The sequence below is a fragment of the Delphinus delphis genome, chromosome 21, assembly GCF_949987515.2.
Source record: "Delphinus delphis chromosome 21, mDelDel1.2, whole genome shotgun sequence".
NCBI lineage: Eukaryota > Metazoa > Chordata > Mammalia > Artiodactyla > Delphinidae > Delphinus > Delphinus delphis.
Genome location: NC_082703.1, coordinates 1,072,135 through 1,099,725, shown reverse-complemented (window position 1 = coordinate 1,099,725; position 27,591 = coordinate 1,072,135). Strand labels below are relative to the sequence as shown.

General features: G+C 41.8%; 1 protein-coding gene across 9 annotated transcripts in view; it reads left to right on the top strand.

The window, feature by feature from the left end:
• The window catches only part of PSD3 (pleckstrin and Sec7 domain containing 3), a 570,605-nt gene that overhangs the window by 366,890 nt on the left and 176,124 nt on the right, over positions 1-27,591 (top strand). Inside the window, exon 1 of one of the 9 annotated variants that reach the window (XM_060001199.1) lies at positions 12,473-13,279. The exons of the other annotated variants lie outside the window; for them this stretch is intronic. Coding sequence (XP_059857182.1) covers positions 13,121-13,279 — 159 coding nt within the window. The 5' untranslated portion in view covers positions 12,473-13,120. Of the gene's footprint in view, positions 1-12,472; positions 13,280-27,591 lie in introns of those variants that run through there. 9 annotated transcript variants of the gene reach the window in all.

Sequence of the window (27,591 nt, the reverse complement as noted above, 5' to 3'; positions counted from 1 at the left end):
CCTTGTTTTTTTTTTGTTGTTTTTTTTTTGTGGTACACGAGCCTCTCACTGTTGTGGCCTCTCCCGTTGCGGAGCACAGGCTCTGGACGTGCAGGCTCAGCGGCCATGGCTCACGGGCCCAGCCACTCCGCAACACGCGGGATCTTCCCAGACTGGGGCATGAACCCGTGTCCCCTGCATCGGCAGGCAGACTCTCAACCACTGCGCCACCAGGGAAGCCCCCGATGCCTTGGTTTTAATATAGACTTGCTATCTTCATTAATGGTAACTTAAAATTTTAATATTTCTGCATATTTTCCAGAAAGAGGAAGTGCTATTTTTATTGAAACTTATATACTGTTATTGTTCTCACATATAAGAACCAACATAAAACCTTTCAACCCTAATGAAATAGGAAGATTAGTTAGAAATCAGTACATCTACTCCTAATAAAGAAGGCACATAACATGCCATCTGGGATGATACTAGCATGATATATTAGGTGTATTAGCTTCCTGTTGCTGCTGTAACAAATTACCATAAGTTTAGTGTCTTAAGACAACACAAATGTGGTAAGCTCTCCTTCTGTTGTTACATGTCCTCTGACTCTGACCTTCTACATCTCTCTAAGAACACTTGTGGTTCCACTGTGCCCACCAAGATAACCCAGGGTAGTCTCCCCACCTCAAGGTCCTTAACATAATCACAACTTGTAAGTCTCTTTTGCCACGTAAGGTAACATATTTACAGAGGAACATAAAAATCTCCTAATCCAGGGATTAGGATGCAGACTTTGGAGACCAATATTTAGTTTAACACTGATAGGTAAATAATGTGCAACTTTTTCTCAGGAAGAAGCAAAACAACAATGAAATGAATTTTTGGTTGCTTTTCAGAAGACAGTTTGTTCATCACACTCTGCCATGTAGTCACAAAATGTTGGTTCTGGAATGAACTATAGAGATTTCTCATTCAACACCCATATTTCATAGATGAGGAATGCAGGTCCCTAAAAAATTGAGACTTGCTGGAGGTTACTCAGACCATCAGAGGCAGAGCTTTGGGACATTCTGGGGATTTTAAGATAAAGGAAGAGAGAAGTTACCTTGTTTCTTTCTTGGAACCCTCCATTTAAGAGGGTTTTTGTTTGTTTGTTTGTTTTAATAATACTAATACTCTGAGATGACAAAATGGTCCCAAGTCTGCTGATGGCAAAGAAATGATGTCTTGGTCCATCAAGGACCTCAGACCTCAGTAATATAAATAAATGAAAATTCTCTCTTGTTTAAATAGATCATCAAGGAGACAGGCTTCATATTTGAGAGAAAATTTTTTATGACAAGTCTTACTGGATGTCAAGTACTTTTATTGTTGCCTGGAAAGGAGTGGAGAGTAGAAATACTAGAAATTCTCACATCTCATCATTAGCCCTTTGTTTCCAGCTCTTCAACGTGCTGAGTCGAAACTGAGATGCTTGTGAGTGTAAAACACACACCAGATTTCAAAGACTTAGTATACAAAAAGGATTTTTATTTATTACAAATTTTATACACGTTGAAATGATAATGTTTTAGATAATGTCGGGTTAAGTAAAATATGTTTTTAAAGTTAACTTCACCAGTTTTCTTTTTACTCATTTTAATAAGGTTACTAGAAAAATTTAACTTATATATGCACCTTTCATTACATTTCTTTTGGACAGTACTGCCCTAAACTTTGCCCCGTAACTAATGATGGTGTGATGTGAGGCTGAGCAGCTCTCCCTTATCCTGGTCAGAATGATTAAAGGTGGTGGAGCCAGATTTCTCAGAGCTAGCTCAATAAAAATTAAATATTTCTTATTTAACCTTATGTTCGTAAACCAGTAGACTCATCATGACTTGGTGAGCGATTGTGATGCTGTATTACTGTAATATATAGTAAAATATATTTATACTGTAATATATAGTAGATATATAGTATTTTATATAACTATATAGTAGAATGTAAATATATAGTAAAATAAATACATATATAAATATATAGTAAAATAAATATATGCTGTAATATATTGTAAAACCTTGATAATTCTGGAGAAAAGTTACAATTAGGACTTGAATCAAAGACTACTTTAAAAGAAATGCAGTTCTCTTTGCTTCTAGGAATGTATACAAAGACAAGCTAAGCTCAGGCCCCACAGAGTAATAGTAAGAGCATAGCTTTTAGGAAACTAGTAGAGTCAACATTGATTCAAGTCCTGATTTCAGCTGAATGACTTTAGGCAATTTAGCTAACTTCTCTGAAACCCATCTCTAAAGTGAGATTAACAGTATCTACCTAGTAGGGCTTATCCTAAGGATTACAAGAGTAAGGTAAGTGAGATAAGTGAGGGCCTGAGTAAAGATCCCTGGGCAGCAAACTCTGAGTCACATATTAACTCATAGGGAGTATGTTGGGAAGTGCTCTCCAGATGGTACCCGGGAAGGGTGGGATGCACTTTGGAGGAGAGAGGAAAAGAAGCTAGGCTGTGATGCAGTCTCCCCAGGGGCCTCCGCTGCCTCAGCAGAGGTCTGAAGCAGAGAGGTGCCCCTTCAGAGCTGTCCTGCAGTGCAGCACAGTGTCCACCAGGAATGTTCCTTACCCTTTCCCTCACAATAGGAAGATATGCTGTTGTGTTGTACGAAGTTACCATAATTAATTTAACCATTTGAAGGGTTTCCCATGCTTTCCTGTTACAAACAATGACAGTTTTTGAACTCATCTCCTGGAGCATATATGTAAGAGTTTTTCTAGAGTATAGTACTGGGAGAAGAACTGCCAGGTCATAAGGTGACAAATTCTACTTTACGAGATAATGCCAAATTGTTTTCCAGAGCGTTTAGATGGAGGAACAGCAAAACAGGTGGAATGGGACCCCAGGAAGCTTTAATGGCCCTGTTATATTCTATTTCACATATTGGGGGTGGCGGTTTGAAGGGTGTTTACTTTGATTATTATTAGTTTAATATCTTGCATGAACATTACTTTTATGTTTTTATGTGTTTTTGTGTGGTTTGTATGTATACAAAATGTGTTTTATGTATTTTATATGTTATTTTGTACATATCAATGATTACTTAGTAAAAATACCCCCTACAAGAGAATAGACAGAAGTTGCCCATTAGTTCTGTGCAATCCCTCTGGGTCTTCTAAAGTACGTGGAAGGGAACTAATAGTGTGTTTTTAAGGTATTTGATATCTTACCCAGTTGTGTTTCTAACATATTAGAGCAGGAGGCATGAAAGATGCTGTTGACCTCTTACTTTTTTACCTCACGCTTGCACTTTCCTGTCTACCAGGCTTATTTGGGGCTGTCAGGTGTCAATGACTGTGTGTCTGCAGCTGCCTCTAAGAGACATTAAGATTTACTTTAGATTGTCAACCCAAGTTGGGATCTCAATCTCACTGTCATACTAGCTCTCATCAGCCCTTGGTTGTTGCTCTTCTTTGTAAGGAGGTTTTTCCCTTCTGCTAGAGATTTTTAGTCTTCTTAGGAGTGGTTTTGTCCCTAGAAAATTTGAGAATTGAAAGCCTAGCTCTGGTCCCTTTTGAATGCTATTTGCCTTAGATTCTGTGTTTCCATTTATTGGTTCCTCTTACATAAAAATGTGTATTGGACTGTTTTTAACATCTAATGGTTAGCATCCCCCATAAAAATGCTACTATAAATTTCTAGCACATACTTGGCCAGCTCTGAGGATCCCTTGAATGAGCACTGCTAAGTTGAAAACCATTTCATTTATCAGAATAATTTTAATTTATTATCTAAGTAAGAAAGGAAAGATTTCATCTAGAGAAGGAACCTCACTTTCTAATTAACTTGCATTGTGCAGAATGTTTTCTCCAGAGACTTGGAGAGCACTGTGGTAGTGGGAACAGATGAGCAGACACTGCTGTGTGGAGTAAGGTTGGGGTAGGAGTGGTGGATAGATGTTTAAGGCACAGGAAACACAAATGTTTTATTGATGATTATTTGTATTTGGCCACTCAGGCTTAAATAGGAACCAGGATCTTCTTAATCTTTGTTACTGAAGTGAAGCTCTAACTTGAGCTACTTTATTGTTTGTTTCATGAAACTTGGACAGGAGTATTTTCAGATCTCAAAATCACAAGTCTTATAGCATATCGGGATCTAGCTTTACTACCCAATTATCACAGATATGCCACTTACCTATCAGATGCTATGCTAAGTGCTTCATCTGTGTTTCCTCTCCACTGTCTCCAATAATGTCATTTCTTATAGCCAGGATTCTTGGCTACAAAATAAATGGAAACTGACCCTGGATAACTGAAGTATAAAGGAATTTATTGGAAAGTCATCAGGTAGCTCACAAACTGGAGGGGGAGGCTATTTAAGAATCATAGTAGGAAAATAGCTTCCCACCAAGGAATGCTGACAGCAGAGGAAACGCCAAGTGGCTTCCATGGGAAAGGTGTGGTGAGGACCCTACAGCTGCCACCACTTCTGCTACAGGGATGCTCTGACCCTGTGTCTGTGTCATCCCCTTGGCAGCATCAAGTGGCTGGCTTAGGTCACATGGCCTTCGCTGCTAACTTACAGGGACAGGGACTATTTGTCCCCCACTCTGGCACACAGTGGAAGTTTCCCCTAAAGTAGGAAGTTCTTGGTGAATAGCGTGAAATCATCAAATGTCCATTGAGTCATGTTTCCCCCATTTTTCATTGAGATTTAGAAAATTTAAGTAACTTACCCAAAGTCATACATTCAGTCAATGACAAACCCAAGATGTAAACACAGGTCTGCTTGGCTCAGAACCATTGCACTTTGCTGCCACCTTAAGTGCTATTAACCTTGGTGAAGCCACCGTTACTGTCTTGGCCACATTGAAATTTGGATGAGGCAGAGAGTATTAAGTAGAAATCTGCTGGTTTTGTTTGTTTAGTTTTTTTTGACTAGGTCAGAACCCGTGGAGACACAGAGTACCTCATAGTGGCACACTACTGTTTTACATTTGCTTGTGTGATTATTTGATTATTTTCAGTGAATGGTTCTTTAGTTGATGTCTATCTCAGCGTAAGCTCAGTGAGAGCAGGAATCTGTCTGGTTTTGTTTAATATTCTGTTCTTAGTGCCTGACATAACAAATGAGGGAAATCATGGTGGTGAACAGAATTAAACAGGTGTTTTGTCTTTTGCACTATAGAGCTTATAGTTACTCTTATGTAACACCAAGTGGTGACCATTTTTGGTGAAATTATAAATATGATTTGAAATTATTAAGTACAGATAGAAACTGATAAGTGACCCAGACTACCAAGTGAACTAAGCAAAGAAATGGAAAATGAAAATTTGTGGGTTTAGAGGACTTTCTGATAAATGAAAGTGAGGCAGCAAATGCTCTCTCTGTACAAATCATCTTTTTTTGGAAAAAATGCAAGTACAGTCATGTACTGTAATTGGCATCGTTTCTTGCTTAGAGAATAATTTGCCTTTGGCGTGAAGCTCCACGAGGGCAGCGATATCTGACCGTTTTATTTCCTTCTGGACAGTGTGTCTGGCATGACTTAGGTACTTAGGGGATATTTGTTGAATTGACACTAAATGAGATTATTATGGGTGGGTTTATTGGATTGGCTTCTGGGACAGAATATTTTCTCAGCACTTACCATCCCATCTGTAATTACTGGTTTACTCACTGGTGTTGGTTCACAACCTGGCCCCATATGAGGAGGGCAAGGAGAGACCGAAGAAAGAGGCAGTCACTCCGGACTGGTAGGTGGCAGGTTTAATACGCAGGGAACTTATGAGGCTTGTCTTGGGCATCTGAGACACAGCGGATCTCTGCACCCGCCTCCAGGATCTTAAAGTTTATAAGCAGCCTTAAGTGGGTTCCCGTCAGGTAGGCCGTCCAGATGGTCCCAACACCACCTTACTGTCTCAAGGCCGCGTCCTTGAGCAGCTCCTAGCACGGGGAAGGCAAGTGGAATGCACATTCCGAGGGTGGGGGCTGGGTGAGGAGCCTCTGGGTGCCCAGGTCCGGCTCCAGGGTCAACTGGTAGACGTGTCCTCTTGATGACTTCCTCCAACAGCTAGAAGAACAGCTCTGGGAGGTCTGAAATGATACCACTTCTGTATCTGCATTTTGTATGTACTTTGGGATAGAATGAAGAGGACCTTCTTCCAGCACAGAACAAGGTTTTAGTGTCTTAGTGGTACATGAGAGGTTTTCTGCCCCTCCAGAAGGTCTAGTGACTTCAAGACAAAGTTCTTTGTTGCTTTTCCATGTGATGGTTTGAAAAGGTCTGAGCTGAATGTGGCAGTGTCAGTTACACAGAATTATGTCTTATGAACACAAAGATGCAGTTTTCCTTCTGTGTTTCTGGGCTTCTAAATAGCAAGTCTAATATATGACTCTTGTCTAAATGTCTTACATGACTGGATTTGGTTTATGAGGGATAAATAATGTTTTTTTCAAGTTTGGAACTATTTCATGCTTACAGGGTGGTTTCTCCCCCCGCCTCCCCCTCCCCCCAGCAAGAATGTTATTTAATTTTAAATGTAAGAAGGTTCTATTTAAAGATTTTTTTCCCATCCTGTTCCTTTGTGTGTTTAAGGAACAGATGGAACTAGAGCCTGTGAACCTACAGGCGAGGCTGAGGGCCGCTGGAGGGAAGCAGCACATCCTCGTGGGTTGAACGAGTCAAAGACAACTTCGACCTTCAACTGCCAATTACCGAAGACAGTGATTGTTCATTAAAATTGGGCTTAGTTTACATTTCAGATAATGACTTATGAGTGAAGGAAATCTTTAGCCCCATGGCTAGACAAAACTTTTCACTTTTGTGTCCACCTGAGATGGGCAAGGATAAGCATTATCAGACCTTTATGAAAAGTATTAGTGGACAAAGGGAATGGGTTGTGAAACCAGCTCCTCAGGCTGGGATTGAAGGATAAGGGACCAGAGAGCAGGTCCAGTCTGTATTCCGAGAGAAGCTGTATGAGTTCTGTTTTGGAAAGTAGTCTGTGAGGTGTCTAATCCATTAAGGTGGTAGATTGGTGACGTGTGGCAACAGGGTTCTGGCACAGACTCTTAGCACAGAACAGAGGCAGGGGAGCCTGCGTGAGGTCTCACGTGGCTGGACCACCTGGGGATCAGGATCTAGTCCTGCCATGTGGGACGCTAGATGGCTGCCACCCTCTGCTGGGGTTTAAAATTGGTCCTCAGATTAGAAAAGGATCAGCTGGGAAAGCCTGGAAGAAGACAGGAAAAAAGCAGGGAGTTTTTATCTAATTTATCTCTTTTTATTATTTAAAGCCATTTGTTGTTTGTATGTACTCTCAATGACTGTGGTAAAGTAGATATTGTTCTCTGGAAGACTGACTAATTTTGTGATCATGTTGCTGTATGGAAAGGAATAGTACCCAGAGAATGGAACGATACCTACCTCACTCCTGCCATGTTAGGGGCAGGAAGCTTCCACACATTTTTCTGGCCCCCCAGACTGTTCCTAAGCTGTTGGTAGAGTTGATTTTTCACGCCTTCTCTCTGCAGTTATTACATGAGTGGCTGGCCTCCATTCACTTCTGGAGTCAGTCTCCTCATATTGGATTTCAAGGTAACCATTTTAAGCCTTAAAAGCAGTGTGAAAAGATGTGTGGTTGTGGAATGTTTAGCTTCAAGAAGCAAATAGCACAGGAGAAAAACAGCTTCTATTGGAAATTAGGAAACCTGGACACAAGTCTCAGTTCTGTCACTTAGTTATGAGGCCCTGGACAAGCCGCTTCATGTTTCTTGGGCCTCAGGAATCTTCATCTATAAAATGAAGAGACTGAACGTGATTATTTCTAAGGTTCCTTCCAGCTCTCCCAATGAGGTTAAGTGCAAATGAATGGCCTAGAAAAGAAATCATTTATTAGCACCTTCGTGACAGTAGCACCAGCCTCTTGAAGATGTCGGGCCATGTGACTTTGACTCCCAGGTCATATTTGCTCACTTTACTCTGTTCCATACAAGCCAGTGTGACCTAAAGAACCTAGGAGAGCCATGAGATCCTTTTACGGCCTTCATTCTGTTCTGAAAATAAACTGAAGCTGGTTTCCTCTTGCATCTCATGCCTCTCTTCCCTCCCCTACTGTGTTAATTGTACCTCTGGACAGTTGATATTTAGAATTCATTACCACTTTGGCTTCTCTCCAGAGTGCTTAACTCAGTCTTCGGCCTTTTCTGCTAATGGTTCCACAGTGGTTTTTTGTGTTTTTTTTTTTAACATCTTTTTTGGAGTATAATTGCTTTACAATGGTGTGTTAGTTTCTGCTGTATAACAAAGTGAATCAGCTATACGTATACATATATCCCCATATCTCTTCCCTCTTACATCTCCCTCCTGCCCTCCCTATCCCACCCCTCTAGGTGGACACAAAGCACCGAGCTGATCTCCCTGTGCTATGTGGCTGCTTCCCACTAGCTATCTGTTTTACATTTGGTAGTGTATATAAGTCCATGTCACTCTCTCACTTTGTCCCAGCTTTATAAAGAGGAAGGACGCACCTGCCTAGAAGCCACTGTCGTCCTCCCAACTATCTCACTGGAGTTCTGCCAAGTCTTTAGTTCATGGGTATCCAGAAGGTACCATTGTAATTGTGGCAGAATTTCCTGCTGACCCCGCCTCCCACCCCCAACTGGGTGCCAGCTGCATGTTAGGGCCTTACGGTATTGGTGCTGTACGTATCCCTGGCACCTGGCACCTGGTAGGCACACATGAGCAATGTATTAGATGGGGTTCAGTTCTCTGGGACTCTGCCTTTTGAGAGGTTTAGAGAGTTTTTCTTTTGACCATTAACTGGGACACTTTTTAGAAACTTGTTAGGGCTTGTGTACCAAATAGTGTCTTCAGTAAGAGAAAGCATCAGAAGGTACAGTATGGATTCCCAGCCTTCCAGTTAATTTGCATAATTAAGTTTCTTCTACAATTTTTATTTGATATGGAAGTCACTTTTATTTTCTGCTAAAGCTTTTATGAAAAGTTATTTTGTACTTTAAACAGCTGCTGCTCTCCAGGAGGCCTGCCTCTATTTTATAGCAAGCAAGCTCCTCTGCACAGGCTGGCTGATGTCTAAAAACGGTCAAGCCTTCTCAGAGCAGGATGGGGCAGGATGGGGCCATCATTAAATATTGAATCTAGTTGTGAACCCCATATGTGCCTAACACCACAACTGTGGGTGATATAAATGTAAGGGGAGGAAAATTAGACTTATTCAGAAAACAATTGGAAAACCATATTGTTTAAATGTTATTTAAGGTGTGCTACATTACAGGCATATTCACTGCATCCTTATTTATGAAGCAAAGGACTGCAAACTAAATGTCCAGTAATAAGACCCAGATACATCTGTATGCTGGAATACTGTGTAGCGATGAATCAGAGAGAGGGAGATTTATGTGTGCTAAAGTAGAATGATCTTGATGGTAAGGAAAAACAAGAAACAGAAAGAATATATATCATGCTTTCATTTGTAGCCCATAAGAAGAAAAAGGATACATATACACACTCACACAGTGTCCATGGATGGACTGTCTCTGGAAGGATGCTTAGGAATCTGGCAATATTGCTTCTTTCTGGGCAAAGGGACTGGGAAACTAATGTGGGAAGGAAACTTAAAATTCACTGCATGCTCTATTTTACCTTTAGGAAAGAAGTTCATTTTGCATTAACTATAGTCATTTTTCAGAAAAAAAGATTATGCTGAATTTTCTTAAAAAGAAAATGACATGAAATACAATAGAGAAGGGAAACTTCCTGTACATTTAAGGAGTTTATTTGACAAGTAGTCATTGAGCTCCTGCTCTCTGCAGATGCTGTTATAGTCTCTGCGACGCGGAGGACTTCAGACAGCCAGGGGTGCCCTACAGACAGGAGACGGCAGTCATGATGGAGAGTGACTGGGGTCGGGGTCGGGGCTGTTTCAGGAGGGTGGCCAGAGAAGGTCCCTTGGAAAAGGTAACATTTGAGCTGAACCCTGAATGGTGAAAGCCAGGATCAGGGTGCAGCAAGAGAGTGCCCGGCGGGAGGACACCAGCAGGGACCATTCAGGAGAGCCTCGGCAAGCAGGCAAGCATGTGTTGCGTGTGCAGGTTGAGTGAGGCTGCAGTCCTAGGGAATGAAGACACAGGCCTGACTGAAGGGGACGGTGGTGCTGGGAAGAAGTGGGACTGAGTTCAGGTTGGTAGGGTGGGGTCAGAGCACCCAGGGGTCCTGAGTGCTAGGGGTCCCCGCCAGCTTCCTCACGTGTTCCCTGTGTTGTTCACCCTGACCCTGTGGAGGCATGGCTCTGTGCTCTTCACTCTGTCCCGATACGAGAGTGCTGGGAACAGTATGAGGAAACTGCGTGGTGTGTGGTGTGGCTCAAAGTGAGGATTTGAATGCGGCTCTGCCATCACCTCCCGAACTGACTTCTGCCGCCTATGAAGAGGGGGTTTTACAATCCCCACTCACCTCGACCCCCTCACAATGTTTTCAAGTTGAGAACCCAAATGAGATAACCTGTGCTACTGCTGTAAAGTATAAGGTGTTAAACAGGTGAAAGTTGTTATTAGGAATGACATTACAGGAGGAATAATACCAGCTGGGCAGTCTTTGGATAAAGGTAACATATTTGGGTAAAGATAGGATATTTCTGCTAAACGTCCCAGAAATCAGGTTGTATATCAGATTCCATCTCTGTACATGGCAGCACATGGTTTTCATTCTTTTTATGTAAGCTTTTTGGTGGGGAAAAGGAAATTAAGTTCATCAGGAGGTGTCTTCTCACTCCTCATTATTCTGCCTGGCAAATACCCAAACGATGTGCTGCTTTTACAGCATGTTCCCTGTTTCTGACACGTTGAAGCAGGGTCTCGTGTCTTCCACTAGTACTTTTTGAATTTTTATCTTGGCTCTGCTGCTAGTTCCTTCATGGGTTCTACCTCAGGCTTATTTGTGTTAAATGGAGATATTGGCCTATAGAATCACCATATGCTTAAGTTAGAATTATGCATGTTCTAAACGAGCGACTTTATCATCATTTTTTATGTCTTTGGAACATGCTTTGTAAAATATAAAGTCACTGCAGATTTTTTTTTTTTTTTTGCGGTACGCGGGCCTCTCACTGTTGTGGCCTCTCCCGTTGTGGAGCACAGGCTCCAGACGCGCAGGCTCAGCGGCCATGGCTCACGGGCCTAGCCGCTCCGCGGCATGTGGGATCTTCCTGGACCGGGGCACGAACCCATGTCCCCTGAATCGGCAGGCGGACTCTTAACCACTGCGCCACCAGGGAAGCCCCACTGCAGAATTTTTTTTTTTTTTTTCTTGCGGTACGCGGGCCTCTCACTGTTGTGGCCTCTCCCGTTGTGGAGCACAGGCTCCAGACGCGCAGGCTCAGCGGCCATGGCTCACGGGTCCAGCCGCTCCGCGGCATGTGGGATCTTCCCGGACCGGGGCACGAACCCGTGTCCCCTGCATTGGCAGGCGAACTCTCAACCACTACGCCACTAGGGAAGCCCCAGAATTTTTTTAATTTAAAAGGTTCAGTAGCTTCAGATTACCTGGGAAGAGAGGAAAGTTTACCTTAAAGTAGCCAAAAATGATGTCATAGACTCTAAACTCTGCATTCTTAAAGCAGAGAAGATCTCCAGGATCGTCCAGAAGCGATTATCTATTATCATCTTAGACCAGACTCTACCAAAGTTCTCTAATGTCTTTGTTTCGCTCGTAGCAGAGTTGAAGCATCATGGGCTTCAAGGGTGGGAGATGGGAAGTGGAGAGGCCAGAGGAGGTAGGAGGTAGCCCCCGACGTGGGGTGCAGCCCAGCCCAAGTCCAAGCTTCACCTGCCAGGCTCACTGTCAGCAGAGGAGACAGCCCACATTCCTGAATAGTGCTCAGGAGCTGTGCCTTGTACTGTACAAAGTTTGTAATCCTGAGTCATCAAAGAAAAGATCAGATTTGAGGAGTGGGGTCGGTTGAGGCAGCACTGTCTTCCGGATTGGCATTTTACAAACTATTTTAAAATTGTATTTATATTAACACTAAGCCCTCCTTTATCTGGAGGCTTCTGTGACTGACCCTGTATACCCCAGGGATTCCAGATAAGTGAGGTATTGCAATCCTGAGTATTATACTCAGAACTTCACATGTCAGGAACTAAAATTCTCTGGTCTTCTATTAGCTTCCAATTTGTAATTCTCACTCAAGGGGCTGCATGCATTCTTGTGCTGACAGAGCATTTCTAGCTCTTAGAAAAGCTTCTTGCTCCTTCTTGGTCAGGGTTGGCTTTATGTGTCTCACTCTAAGCCATATTTAAAGCTAACATGTGCTAACCGATGGATTTTTTTTTTTTTTTTTTAAGTTTTCAGTATGAGAGGGAGGTGACACACCATCTTTATTCTGGATTTCTCATATGGGCTGACCACATTCCTGGTTAAACGTCTGGCTGTAGTAGTCTGAGGCTGTAAGAAACATTTAGTTCTTCAAAAGGCAATGCAGTTTGAATTACTGTTAAATGATATGTGGCCTGGAACAGGAAGGGGAGAGGAAAATAAATGCTCATTGGGATGGCTTTGTGGCTGTCATCCTTTTCCTTGCTTGGAATTGACTGAGCCTTTTGATGCCCATCGTATTTTTTTTTTCTTTTTGAAAATTTATCTCTGTTCCCACCCCACGTAGTGCCTGACAGATTACTTGAGACTTTTATTTGTGGTCTCTCTATTTTGTTGTTGACATTAATAAGCTTGCTGCACAATCACAAGAGAAATAATGTTGCTATTTGGAATGTTAATGAATTGCTTGCCTGGCCAATTGCCATTTGTTCCAGTGTGTGAATATGGGGGGTGTGTGTGTGTGTGTGTGTGTGTGTGTGTGTGTAACAGAGAGACAAGTAGCAGGGCTGGGGTTGCTTTTTTTCCTGTTCGCAGCCAGTGACGTGAGCTGTGCCTGGAACAATCAGACTCTCTGCGAGCAGGGTAGTTGACGCTGGAGGAAGCAGCCTGGTGTTTCCTGGGCTAAGGCGATCTCGGAGCTCTGAGCTGCTCAGGCGCGGCCCAGCGGAGCTCCTCCAGCATAAGAGCCTTGCAGCGGCTGGAAAGTGCCTTTGTATTTCTCCAAGCCCCTTCCCCGGTCAGCCTGCAAAATGATTGGCGTGAACAGTGTTCAGAGTGCCAGCAAGGTGCGGGTGAGGACCTCAGGCTCTGTGAAATATTCCCGGGAGGATTCCATCCGGCGGCAGTCACACCGGTCAAAGTCTATGAAAATTTCCAACTCCTCAGAGTTTTCTGCCAAGGAGACCAAGGTAAAGAGACACCGCGTTCAAGCATATTGACAGTTGTATGTTAGGATAATGAAATTTGGTACAGTTTTTGCCAGCGTCTAATGTGCAATGACAAACTGAGAAAGTACAATGCATAAAATGGCTCTAAGATAATAGGTGAGAGGGTGGTATCTGAACTCCAGATATTAAGATTGTGGCGTGGGTCAGTTTTCTAAAGAGCCAGTTTGTGGAAGACAAGGATGAAGCAGGGCTCAAAATGAAATGATAGTGGAGAAGTGTTGGTTGGCACATTGATCGCGTTTTAGTCTCAGAAAGGTTGCCTTGACAAATGACTTGTCAGTGCAGTGTATTTTTAGAACATCAGGAATACAGAGACAGTGTGTGTGATTTTATCATTCAAATAGGTCCTCTTGCCTTCCCTCCTCTGCTTTCCCCCTAATATGTGGAGGGCAGACCTGGTCCTATTACACTACATCTTTAGCTCATTCAGAGCCTCAGGTATATGTAATTGGGAAGAATTTCTTCTTTCATGTTCCTTACACATATGTATGCTGATGCTGTGCTGCCATTATTCACTTGTCTTTTTGTGACTGTCTGTAAGATAACATCATCTCTGCTCATATGAGATGTGAAGGGGGTGATTACGTAGTGAAATGGGCATTTACTACATGCAGTATATTCTTGAGATTCTTCCCACCACCATCTGTGTGAGCAGGGTACTCAGAAACACTCCCACTCCACAGGTTTAAAAATGGAATAATGGAATCATGGGACCACAAAACTCTGGGGCTGTAGATGTAGATGATTATGCTGGAGACTCGGAGGTTTGATGTGTGCAGGGGAAGCTTCAGGAGCAGAGCTCGGTGTCACCCGGTCTCCTCACAGGTCCCTCCCAGCCGCCGTCTGTGACATTTACCTATTGAAAGACTTTGGTAATAACTGGGTGCCCTCGAAATATGGTGGGGGTAAAGGGAGGGGGCAGAATACCTCATATGACTTTAAGAAACATGTTGGCTTCTTACCCACTCCCTTAGGCTGTGACACAGTGGGATCTAACACCATCAGTCATTAGCAGATTTTCTAGTTAGAATGTCTTCAGATGTAACTCTTTCCTCCTTGTATTTTTTTTTTAAAGCTGTAGCTTTAGGAAGAAACATGTGTTTCTTCGTCCATGTGTTCACTGTCCTGTTAATGTGACCTGCCTGGGGATGTATTGGTTTCTACTGGAACTGTTAGGAGACCTCCTGTGGTGTGATGACTACTGTTTCCTGCTGAGATAGACCTGGATGGCTTATTATATTTTTAAGTAGCTAAGTGTATGTGGGCAGGTATGTGATTCTTAACATGGCTCTGATTAGCTTCTATTAAGAGTGCTAAGAAGCATGTTTAGGTTTTGTTTTAATATGGATTGTACCTACAGTATCAGACCATCATCATCTACCAACAATCCCGATGATAATTTAAGCATTGTAATATTAGTCTATTTGCCCAGAATTATGGTTGTGTACTGTAATGTAGGAATCTAGCATACATGCCAAATGGAAGGACGCTCTAACTATCTTCTCTGTTTGTCACACAGTACAGGTTCTTCTGTTTGATTTGATTCTATGCAAGAGAAAGCCAAGCATTTTGGCGGGGGAGGGGGAGTATTGCAAACATAGCAAGGAGAGAACAGCATAAAAGACTTCTGGTAGAATTGTAGGCAGTAGGCCATCACATGGTACTTTGGAGATTATAGTCAAATTTTTTTAAATTATATTTTTTGAGGCATAGGAAGTTCTGGAGGGTGCATTCACCCACTATCTCACAAGAGATATTTTTATAGCATTATGTAGTCTTTTAAAATTAAGCCCCAGAAGTAACTAACAGAAAATCATTAGAATGGGAAATTAGATAGATTAAACATAATCTTTCACTAACCATTTTTGTTCCCTAAATGAGGTAAACTGAATAACACTATAGGCTTATACCCTAAATGTACGGAACCAAACTATATTATAGATGTGTATAAATACATATCAACATGAATTCCTGTCCACAGTGTACATGTTTTACTCTGGGGGTTAATAATCAGAATTTTCATTCACCTTACTTTTTTAGCACTTAAAAAAGTGCTTCTTTTTTAAGAAGCTTCTTTAAAAATGGAATAATGGAATCTTGCTTCTTCCTGCTAATCATGTAAATAACACGTTTTCATTATCTGACTGTTCATCCAAAATGCAAGATATCTAATCTAATGATTAGAAGAGATACCATCACCACTGCCTGAAAAAAAAGCCAGTAAGGTACCATTAACTTGGGGTATGCTCCTGGGACTTACTTTTGTGTCTCTGGAACTCTGGCGTTTTCTAGAATAGGTGCAGTCATTGTGGTCCTTTGTCAAGGAGCTGGAGCTATGTAACATGTTTTGTATCCCTTGAAAGCTTTAGAAGAACACGTACGCGTTTTGTGGAGAACACATGCGTTATTTAAATGTCTTAGTGAAGTCTGACTTTGATGTGGCTCTTTATCCGCTAAGGGCCTGCTGGTGGAAGGGTACCCATGAGCTCCTGGCCGTGAGGGGGTGGCCCAGCTGCTCGCTCTGCTTCTGACCCAAGGAGCATTTCGGGTCGGTGTCTAAAGACTGGCACTCCTGAGTCAGGCGTGCGCCATGGAAGAAGATGCCGATCAAGCCTTGGTTCTGCCACACGTTTCCACATCCCCCTGGAAATATAAGTTATTTCAGCACTGCGCAGTTTTCAACTTGAGTAAGCCAACTATCGGTTTAAAACATAAACCTGTAAAAGCTCATGTTGACAATATCGCTTTCTCCTTCCCTGTCTCTTGCCAACTACACTATGCATTATAGATGAGGGGGTCTCAACGGGACGCTTTTCTATTGTGGTTGTAGGTCAGTGTGACGCGCATGGTTGACTCTTAGGCATTTTTTAAGAAATAGTATGAGGCTAGAGATTAAACCAGGAGTTCTTTGGTTGGTTATCATCTGGATTCAAGCGAACTGTTTCAAGCTATTCAATAGTACAGCAAAGAAATCAACTTCTCCAACAGTCAGATTGCAGAGCAGAACCCCTGGCACTTTGGGTGGTGCCAACTGAAAACGGGGGCCTTTTGCTCTGTGCTGTGACAGCATCCCTGTGGCGGGCCGGGGTTTTGCTCACTAGTCAGCAGTGTGCACCTAGACAAGTCACTTCTCCTCCCTGACACTCACCCATAAAGAGCAGGGGTTGATGAAATGATACCCTAGTTCTGAGCAATGTTAATTTTAGAAACCTTGTGGGGATTGGTGATGGTTATTCCTCTGTATGAGGAACCTAAAGACTGAGCTAGATTCAGGGAAGGTGAGTTTATATATATTTTGAATAAACCTCTTCCTGTGCTTGGTGTTAACCGTAAACACATGAAAGGAAAGTGGAAGGGCCTAATTCATTGCTTTGCAAAACTCGCTGCAGTGGTGTGAAAGACACCATCAACTCTGTCCTCTCCCTTCTGCAGAGGCTTTGCTGTAGTATTGTTAGGTAAATGTTAATCATTTCTCCCTCTGGGAACCAAATCTATACACGAAGGAACCTGGAAGAAATCATTACCGTGCCCCTTTGCGACCTGAAGTTTTTCTTGAGAGGTTTGTGGATTGTCATTCTTGACCAGATCTCTTTTTGTTCTTTAAACTAAGGCTTAGAGCCCGGGAACGAGATTCTGGTTCAGTGGGTCATTTATGTCTGCCTATTCCAAAAATGTATTTCTCATATAATATGGAGAAAATCCTTAGTCATAATTTGGAAAATTTCCTGCGAATGTCTTTTTGTATTTTTTTATTCTTAAATTGAAGTAGAACATCTTTTAACCTTGTAGATTCATCCTTCAGTTGAATCCTTTCAGAAGGACAGTAGATCTAAACTATTAGAGCCAGAATATGAAGAACATCTCGCATTACTAGTTATGACCCTGGCACATGAGAGAGTCTGAGAGGAGGTGTCTTTCACAAAGTAAATCTGGTTGTGCAAAGATAAAAACAGTTTTATCTCCAGACTCTCCTTTTCTTATATCGGCTCTACTGTCTTCACGCTGGAATCACTTCTTGTGATCCAAGAAGTTATGCTTTTCCCTCAGGTGTGATTCTGAGAAACTAATACATTTTGATATTTTAACGTGGTCTTTACCCAGAGGAGGCCTTAAGATACCTGGCCCTTCTGGAAGGTAATGCTGCAGACTACGTAATTATCAATAGTTGTTTAACCCTTTTCAGACTTGACTCAGCCTTGCCTCCAAATAGAAGCTTTCACCACTTTTAGTTTTATTTTAAATTCTAAAGCTAGCACAGTGATACTGGTTTTTGTTGTTAGGTTTGTATTTTTGGATTTTCCTCCAGCCCCTAACTCCCCCTCCCCTCACCCCAAGTTGTTTCTGAATTTTTCAGATCCTGCCAGTACTTTCATGTAAATTAGTACCTTTTTAAAGGATGATTATTTAGGACATTCAGCAAACTATGCTTATGATGGGGTGACACCTGTTGACCCTTGAATGTAATTAAAAGCGGATCTTCACTATCCTCCTATTTACCTATTTTCATTTGCTTAAGGTGCCCGTGGTTTTGTACTTGGTTTGAGTGTCCTTAGAATAATCCCAGTGTCACACTGCATCCAGCTCTGCTGCACTCGTGCCTTTCTGTTTGAACACGTTCTTCCAGGGATGGTGTACTAGGCTGGTGTTTCAGAGCTTCCAGGAAGTATTTGAACATTGTAAAGAAGATGCTGGTCTGTGTCATCATTCCTGGCAAGCTAGTATATTAGCCTTGTCAGAATCAAGGGAAGGGAAGAAGAGAAATCTGTGAAATAGTGTTAAGATGGGAGTTACGGGAGAAAACAAAAAAAACTTGCATTTTTAAGATAGTCTTTGTTGAAGATGCAAGGAGGTTAGCATGGCGATAACCTGAAGTCAACCCTCAGGAGCCCTTGTGTGGGAACATGCATGGTGACCAGATGTCCTGTGTTTCCCAGGACGATGCCTTCCTTTATTGAAACCTGTTGTTAGATTATGCTTGGTTGCCTGGTTTACATTTCAGGGGTTGCATTCCGCTTAAGGACTAACGGGAAAATTTTGGAGAATGTTTTTTATTTACTCATGCATAGCGATACAGAAACCATGAGCAGCCGGGCAAAGTAGCTCCTCCTCAGTAACTTATTATGGGGTTTCTCTTCTATCTTTGGCTTTTAATTAAGATTTTTGAGCATTATCTTATCTTCCAAGCAGTACACTCTTTGAAAAAATCTGGTCTACCACGTTCTGATGGTACAACATTTTGGTTTACACACAGATCATCTGATTTCAGTGGGATTTGTATTTCTACGTAGATTACTCGGAATGCTTCATGTCAGAATTTTCAGGAAAGTACTGGGTGAGGCCCTCTTCCTAGCCTGGCTCATCCCCTGACACGACAGGGGTTGCAGCCTGCAGTGAAGTGTTGGAACATGAGGTACCCAAGGCAGCTGGAGACATCAGTATACTTGTAATCGCTCTATTCAGATCTGGCAAGCCAAGTTTCTTTTTGACTCCAGTAAATCAGGCGAGAGTATGCAGCTCTCCCAAGCCCAATCGCTGGTCTCCTCCTTGCACCCAGGTGCGGTTTAGTGGTGTCAGCCTCAGGTCCACAGCTGAGAAGCTGACGGGGGTCTGGAGGGGCTGACAGCGGGCAGGGGAGCCCCTCCAGACCCTGCACCCGCAGTAGCCATGACAAGGGCGTCACTTCCTACTGAGCTTTTTATTAGAGCTGTCTCCTGAGACTTCACAGCATAAGTAAACCAGAAGGTTTGAGGTCTAGTTCACTAGCTAGACCTAATAGAAAAGGAAAGCGCTTTGAGCGAAGAAGTTCTCTCCTGTCACTTAGAGGCACTGATAAAGTACCAGCTTTGTACTGATTTATGACAGTTTTCTTCCTCAGAACACTTTTTGAAAAGCAGTTAAAATAGAAAGCTCTCCAGAATGCTTTTATTATGATTGGGCAGTGTTTTGAGGGGGTTTTTGTATGCCTCATCAACCCCCTGCTGTGATGTCTGAGATCATGATTAAATGGTATTTATATGCTGCAAAAGCATAACTCTTAAAATTAAAATTTAAGATAACAAATGTGCTTTTATCCCTATGCCTACATAACCCCACTAAAATGACAGTAGAACTCACAGATCTTCAAGGACACAGAGAATGAGATAGATTCCCTGAAGATGTCAACAAAATTCAAAAGATGGAAAGACTTGTTAACCACAGAGAGAGCTGAAACTCAGGTGCCTGCAGACCTGGAAGCCCATAGAACACAGGAAAGGCATAGGAATCAGAGTCACTGGCTACCTCTGAGGGCAGTGGGTCAAAACAGAACAATCCCTTAAGTCCTTTAAAATTGGTTACTGGACCCTCTAGATGCCTTCCCCTGCTTTGCAGAGCCTAGTGACCATATCCCCCATCTTCTGCAGCTCCTCTCAGAGACTTTGGACTTAGGAAATCAGGCTCAGTTGAGGCCAGCAGTGGGATTCCCACATTGAAAATAGGCGGGTTAAGTGAAAAGTACACACATTTCACAATGGGCAGTCTCTTCCTTCTCTCCTCACCCATCTTACTTGAAGTTACTGGAAGAAGAGAAGGCATGGTGTCCAGTACACAGAAATCTAATAGCAGAGAGTCAGAGGGGAACCCCACGATGATAGTAAAGGGGAAGCCCCAGAACAGCAGCTCTGCGGGAGATAGAAACCGACCAGTTTGTTTGTTCGTTTGTTTATTAGTTTGGTTGTTTTGGGTCTTAGTTGCGGTTCTTTGTTGGCAGCGCGCAGGCTTCTCTAGTTGCAGCGTGCGGGCTCCAGAGCGCACAGGCTCAGTAGTTGTGGTGTGCAGGATAAACTGACCAGTTCAGATTGGAGTGGGAGAATAGAGGATTCCAAGGATGCTTCCAGCAGTGTCACTGAGAGAATACGTGAAGTGTTGGACCATATGGAGAGGAGATTCCCCATGTGGTGATGAATTAGAGATAGGCTCTTAGAAAATGAAGTCAGCAACAACAAAATGAGGTCATGATTAACATCGGGAAAAACAAAAAGTTCACAAAGAAGCAACTGTGGCCTACTGCACACATAGCTCAGCAGTGAATTACATCTGCCTAGTCATAACAAGGTAGGCACTGAAAATTGATGTACCTCTAAATTGTGATTGTGATATAATTTTAGTGGGAGGATCGGGAGTGGAGGGGGGAGTAAGAGCATACTGTGTGTGTGTGAGAGAGAGAGAGATGGAGGGGGGGAGAGGGAGAGATGGAGGGGGAGAGAGGGAGAGATGGAGGGGGGCAGAGGGAGAGAGGGGGAGAGAGATGGAGAGAGAGGGGGAGAGATAGAGAGGGAGAGGGAGAGATGGAGGGAGGGAGAGATGGAGAGAGGGGGAAGAGAGATGGAGAGAGGGGGAGAGAGATGGAGAGGGAGAGATGGAGGGGGGAGAGGGAGAGATGGAGGGGGGAGAGGGAGAGATGGAGGGGGGAGAGGGAGAGATGGAGAGAGGGGGGCGAGAGGGGGGAGAGAGATGGAGAGAGAGGGGGAGAGGGAGAGAGATGGAGAGAGAGAGAGAGAGATGGAGAGAGAGGGGGGAGAGAGTGGGGGGGAGAGAGGGAGAGAGAGAGAGGGAGAGAGATGGAGAGGGAGAGAGATGGAGAGGGAGAGGGAGAGATGGAGGTGGGGAGAGGGAGAGATGGAGAGAGGGAGAGAGAGAGAGAGAGAGATGGAGAGAGAGAGGGAGAGAGAGAGAGAGAGATATAAATGCTCTTCTCCAGAGCTCCACAGTTGAAAGTCAGTAGTTCATACTGAAAATAGAAAAAAAAAAAAGGAGTTGAAAGAGGTTAACTCTGGATAACAAAAATCTGAAGTAAATAAATCAAAGGATTGTTATTCATTACATGCCTTTTAGTAATTTTAATTATGAAAATGATAAACATATTCCTTTGATAAAAGTTTAAAAATGAACAAAAAGGAACATGGACAACATATATAAGTACACATGAGACTGGAATAATTTCCATTGACTAGAATGGTTTGTGTATCTTAACTTTGTGTTTAGCAAATACCAAATAATAGGGACTTCTTTTTTAAAAATTTAATCTTTTCCCAGACACTGTATTCTAGCAGCTATAGGACTAGACCGTGTTCTGCTGCTGGTTGCTGTCAAAGTTTTCAGTCTATAGTGAAAATGTTAGTGAAGGTATGGTCCTTTCTTGGGAAACAGTGCTTTGTCTTGAGGTTGTCCTTGTTAATTATTTTGATGGAATGATGGCAGTAGAAGATAGTGTTTTGTTTTATTTCCTCACGTGACAAAATGAAAATCTGGCAGTTCTAGGTGGGTTCCCAAACCTCTTTTCAAAATTTTCCTATTCGTGAAATCCCAAAGCCTGGCAGCCACTGGATTAGATTATTTAATTTAGCTGTATTGATTGTTTTGGATGAAATCTGTTTCCATTTGGTTTGTCTTCATTACTTTGTCTAATGCATGGAAATGACAGAGAACAAATGCCATGCCTGATGTTCTCTCTAAATGTCAGAGTCCCCAGGAATCATTTTTATAAGCCATTTATAAAAAGAACTCTGCATGTTACTCAGCAAACAGTTTTTTAACTGTGTACATTAACTTTATCATCATGTCCATAATCATTAAATATAATTGATCATTTTCTCAGGTGTTTAAAAACTTACTGCATGTAATTTACGAGGTTATTTGGAATTTGTTTTCTTTATGTACTAAAATTATGAAGCTTCCTTTATTATGGTATGTGCCTGCCACTTCCCAACAAGTAAGGCTTACAACAAGAGGGTCTAATAACAGATATGGCAGGTACAATCCAGAATCTTCTTTGAAAATATTGGTTATTGTTATATTTTTCAAAAGTATGGCCCAGCTATCCAAATCCAGACAAGTTTTTGATAGATAAATCAGAGGATTCGCGTATAAGAATTAAAAGCAAAATCAGGAGATGGCTATGAAGGCAATGAGTTTGAAAATCATGATGCTTATACAGGTCAGAGAATAGTTACATATGCTGAAGAATACTTTGGAAGTTAACCTTAACTCTTATGGAAGAAGGTGGTGATTTACTAAGACTATCATTACATTAACTTTTTCCAAGCTATCAGGCTCTGACGATTGCCACATTAAATCACATCTACATAATGTTTTTGGACATTAGTTTTTAATGCCCACATTTGTTTGAAGATGAAGATCTTTTCAGAATATATGTTGTAATCTTTCCATTGGTACTTCAGTGAATTCCTCTTCTACCTGAGATACATATCCTCTTCCCAGGAGGGTTTTGACGTAGTCACAGCAAGTCCATCTTGGGAAGGACAAGAGGTGTAAAGCAGTGAATAAAAACCTGAGCTCTGGAGGCAGATGGTCCTATGTGTGAGTTCCAGTTTTGCCACTGGAACTCTGTCACCTGGGAGAGTTGCCAGATTTAGCAAATAAAAGTACAAAACACCCAGTTAAGCTTGAATTTCAGGTAAGTAATAAATAATGTTTAGTATAAGTATGCCTCATGCAAAGTTGGGGGTGGTAATACCTATGCTTGAAAAAAGTTAGTCACTGTTTATCTGAAGTTCACATTTAACTGGCCTCCTGCATTTGATCTGGTACCCTACAACCTGCAGCAAGTAACAATCTGCCTACTCTATAGCTTTGAGATCAGTGAGATGGAATAAGTCATACTTATTTCATAGGTTGTAGAGAGTTAAATGAAATAGTACATATAAGTGCTCAGCATGTAGCAGCTCAATAAATGTTACCTGTATGGATCATATCTTCTCAGTTGTCAGACACCCAGCCTGGCATGTCCTAAAGCGCGACTGTAGCTGCAAACAGTTTTAGCCATCCAGGTTGGAGTTCTCTTGGGAGAATAGTATACTAGTCTGAGTGGTCAGAGACGTGTACTCTTATTGTTGTAGGTTTTAGAGGGAGAATTATATAACAGATTCAAGCTCCTCTGCCCCGAAGTGAAGACAGGAAGTGAAAGCCTAGATTTTTCAAGGGAAAAAAAGTCAAGGAAAAAATGTGAAAGGCTTTGGAATCAAACTGCCTATGATTCCTTTTTGAGATCTCCCACCTAATAACACTCTCTTTACCCTCTCTGCACTCCCATTTTCCTCATCTGTAAAATGGGAATAATACCCATGGGTGGTGGTGAAGAGGGAACAATGTCATACATGTACAGGTCCCGGCACTTGTTAACTACTCAGTAAATGTTGTTGCCATGTTTGTCTATAATGCCAAACTGCCAATTTGATTCAAAATAAGTGATTCTCCCCAGGCCCAGCATGCTTGGCATGGGGAATGGAATGGATGGATTCTGGATGTTTACTTCAAGTGTCCTGTAAAGTCTTGAGTAGGACAAGCATGGGCTGTATGTAACAATAGTACCTTTCATTCATATATTGCTTTACAAAGTACAGATGTTTTCATATTGACAATTTGATTTCATCCTCACGATTCTATGAGGTAGATTGTTGTTATCTTATCTTTACTGATGAAGCAACCAAAGGCTAGTGTTAGTGGCCTAAAGTCACACAGCTGATGGAAGGGGCAGGTTCGATACAAGTGAACTGATTTCTAGTCCACTGTTCTTTGTTCTGTGCTGTGGCCTCCCTGATGGGAGTCATGGTGTCAGGGTCATCATCACCGAGGTCCTTGTCTTCTCAACACCTGTTTCTTTAAAACATGCCGTGGTCAAGACAATTTATGAGGTATCGTGGGGACTAAAGAGAGGCAGAGTCTTGATCACATGTGTGAGGAGTTTAAAATATAGTATCTAGATTTTTAGTTGAAGAAGTAAAGCATTTATGGTGTGGTAAACATTCAAATGGTACAGAAGTTTATCCATAGAAAATTCTCTCTACCACTCCATTCCCCCAGTTGCCTTCTACAAAGGAAATCTCAGCAGTGGTTTCTTCTGTATCCTTTCAGAGATGTAGTGAGAGCAAACGTAGATACATTTTTTCCACAAGGTAGGAACATACTAAACAGACTGTTTTGCACCTTACTTTTCCCCTTTAATCGCATATTCTAATATAGCTACCCCAGTTTTAGCTTAAATGACTTTAAATACTAATGGAGAGCAATCTGTCTCTGGTGCCACTGTTGAAACTGTCTTACCCAATTTTTTATTTGTGCTTAATGTGTGGGAAAATGGGCCATCCTTCTCCCACAATTTAGGAAAATGGTCTGATACATCCCCAGTCTGCACTGCTGCCCCCCCAAGCCCGGTCACACCACCCCTCACCAGACACCGCCAGTCTCGATGCAGCTTCCCTTGCTCTCTTCCAATCCTTTCTCCACTTGGTGGCCAGGGCGACCTTTAAGTACATGAATTAGAGCAGGTCACTCTACTGCTAAAATGCCCCAGTGGTTGCCCAACACACGTGGAATTAACCCTTGTTTTCTGGTCAAAAACCCTGTGTGACGCGGTTACCTCTTTGTCCTTGTCAGGGCCCACGTCTCAAGCCACCGTGCTCTAGCCATGGTGGCCTTGTTTGTTTCTCAGACCCACCAGGTTCAGTTATGCCAGGAGCTCTTTCCCTTTATCTTCCTATGGCTGTCGCTTACACCCTAAATTTCCTTGCAGAGAGGCTTTTTCAACCATCCAGTCTAAAGCTACTTTTTGAGTTATCGTTACCTTATTTTAGTTACCTTATAATAATTATTTGGCAGCCTCCCAGAAAGTGAATAATCTTTATTTGTTTTCTTATTCTTTTACTGTCTGTTTCTACCCCCACTAAATCTAAGTTCTATGCCTGTGTTGTTCACCACTGGGCTTTCAATGCCTGTATGAGTACCTGACAACCTGCCCACCTGACAGGTAGTAGAGACTCAGTTGACTGAATGTATGAATGAATGAGTGAATAGTTTTAAGAGATTTATTTATACAATATCGTTACAGTTGTTACAACTGTTATGTTATACTATACTGTTCATGTCCCAAATATGAACTAGTCTTCTAATAGTTATAAAAAAATACTATTCTGTATAAGTACTTATACTGTATACAATACTATTATAGAAAAAAATGCAATCTTATCATTGTTTATTAGTTATAAAAAATACTTTCCCCTGACCTATCAGCATATGTTAGGATAAAATATTTGTTGTGGTTACTGTATGCTAGAGCAATACAGTGAGTCAAGCAGGCATGCCACATAGGCAGTTGGAGCACACAGGTGACAGAGATGCATGACAGGTTAAACGAGAATGGAATGAATAACCGTCAGCACAGGTACACTGTTTTCTCAGGTAAGAACTCAGGATCGTGGATATCTTTCCTTGTGAAAACATTACTTTTAAATAACTAAATAACAAGTCCTGAGCTGATATAACAGAAAGTAAAAGGCAAAGAAATGGAAGAATCTGAATAGCGTTGTTCGTTTTTAAATTTGTAAACTAGCGTCTAGTAAGTTTTTAACAACAAAGCATTTATTGAAGTTGTAAAATCTATTGCTCAATCTATGTTAACTTAAAACATTTTATATATACTGTATATATACTACGTTATAGTATGGTATATATGTCAGTATTGCATCAGGATTAAGGCAGACTTTACAAGCACAGACTTTGGCTTCAGACAGACCTGTCTTCAGATCCCTAGCTCTGCTCTATGACCTTTGGCAGATTACTTAACCTTTATGAGCATTAGGTATGTCATTTCTAAAGCAGGGATAATAATACCTCATTCATACAGTTGCTGTGAGGACTCAGATTAAATAGAAATAACTCTCTTAGCACGATGCCTCACGTAGTGTGGCCTCATAGATGGTTATATTATTATCTATCATCAGTGGAATATCAGCCATTGAGAAATGGCTAGAGCATCATCACAGAGTTAGAGAAATCTCATCAAGTGAAACATCCAATATCCAGAAGTGTTAAGTCTCTAAATCATAAACCAGGAAGTTTTGCTGTATCTATTCTCTATTTGGGATTCTCATTGTTCTTTCCCAGCAGTTTTCTGATAACTTCATTCTAATCAGAATTTCAACCCTGATGTCCTGTTGGATAACAGATGTGTTTAGTTTGGCCCACAGTGGGGTTTTTTTTTGTTTGTTTTTGTTGCTCTTTTTGTTGCCACACTTGAAAATTTGTGAGCCTTGAGTAATTTGTACTTCTGAAAAATAGTAAGAGCTAGGCATAGTGAATCCACACTCCCACCTGATTGAAATCAGGCTACAGCTGAGTGTCACCCGCCCCTCTAGATCAGGCTTTCTCTAATTCCCAAGAGTATCTCCCTGGCTACTGTACTCAGCTATGTTACCTGCTTGCTGATGAGTCTTAGTTAGTTTTTTGATATTGGACCAGCATTTAGACTTGATATTCAAATCAACTCATTAGGATATGTTTACAGGTTTTTTTAAATTGAGGTATAATTGGCATATAACATTATGTTAGTTTCAGCATACAACATAATGATTTGATCTTTGTATACATTGTGAAATGATCACCCCATAAGTCTAGTTAACACCCATCACCTTACATAGTTACAAAAAAATTTTTTCTTGTGATGAGGACTTTTAAGATCTCTGTTAACAGCTTTCAAATATGCAGCACAGTACTGTTAACTATAGTCACCATGCTGCACATTACATCCCCATGACTTATTTATCTTATGATTGGAATGTTGTACCTTTTAACCCCCTTTGCTCATTTCTCCCACTCCCCCATCCCTACCCCACCCCTCTGGCAACCCCACCAATCTTCTCTCTATATGAGCTTGGGATTTTTGTGTGTGTTTGTTTTAGATTCCACGTATATGAGATCACATGGTATTTATCTTTTCCTTCTGACCTATTTCACTTCACATAATACTCAGAAGCTTCATCCATCTTATTGCAAATGGCGAGATTTCATTTTTTATGGGTGAATAATTTTCCTTTGCGTGTGTGTGTGTGTGTGTGTGTGTGTATTTGTGTATATGTGTGCATGTGTGTATGTGTGTGTGTGTGTATGGGTGTGGAGAGAGAGAAAGAGAGAGAGGAAGCAGTTTATCCATTTATGGACCCGTACATTGTTTCCATATCTTGGATATTATAAATAAAATAATGCTGCAGTGCACGTAGGAGTCCATATGTCTTTTCAGTATATGTTAAAATTAGTGTTTTTGTTTCCTTCAGTAAATACCCAGAAGTGGGACCGCAGGATCATATGGCAGTTCTAGTTTTAATTTCTGTGAGAAACTCCATACTGTTCTCCATAGTGGCTGCACCAATTTACATTCCCACCAACAGTGTATAGGGGGTCCCTTTTCTCCACATCCTGGCCAACACTTGGTATTTCTTGTC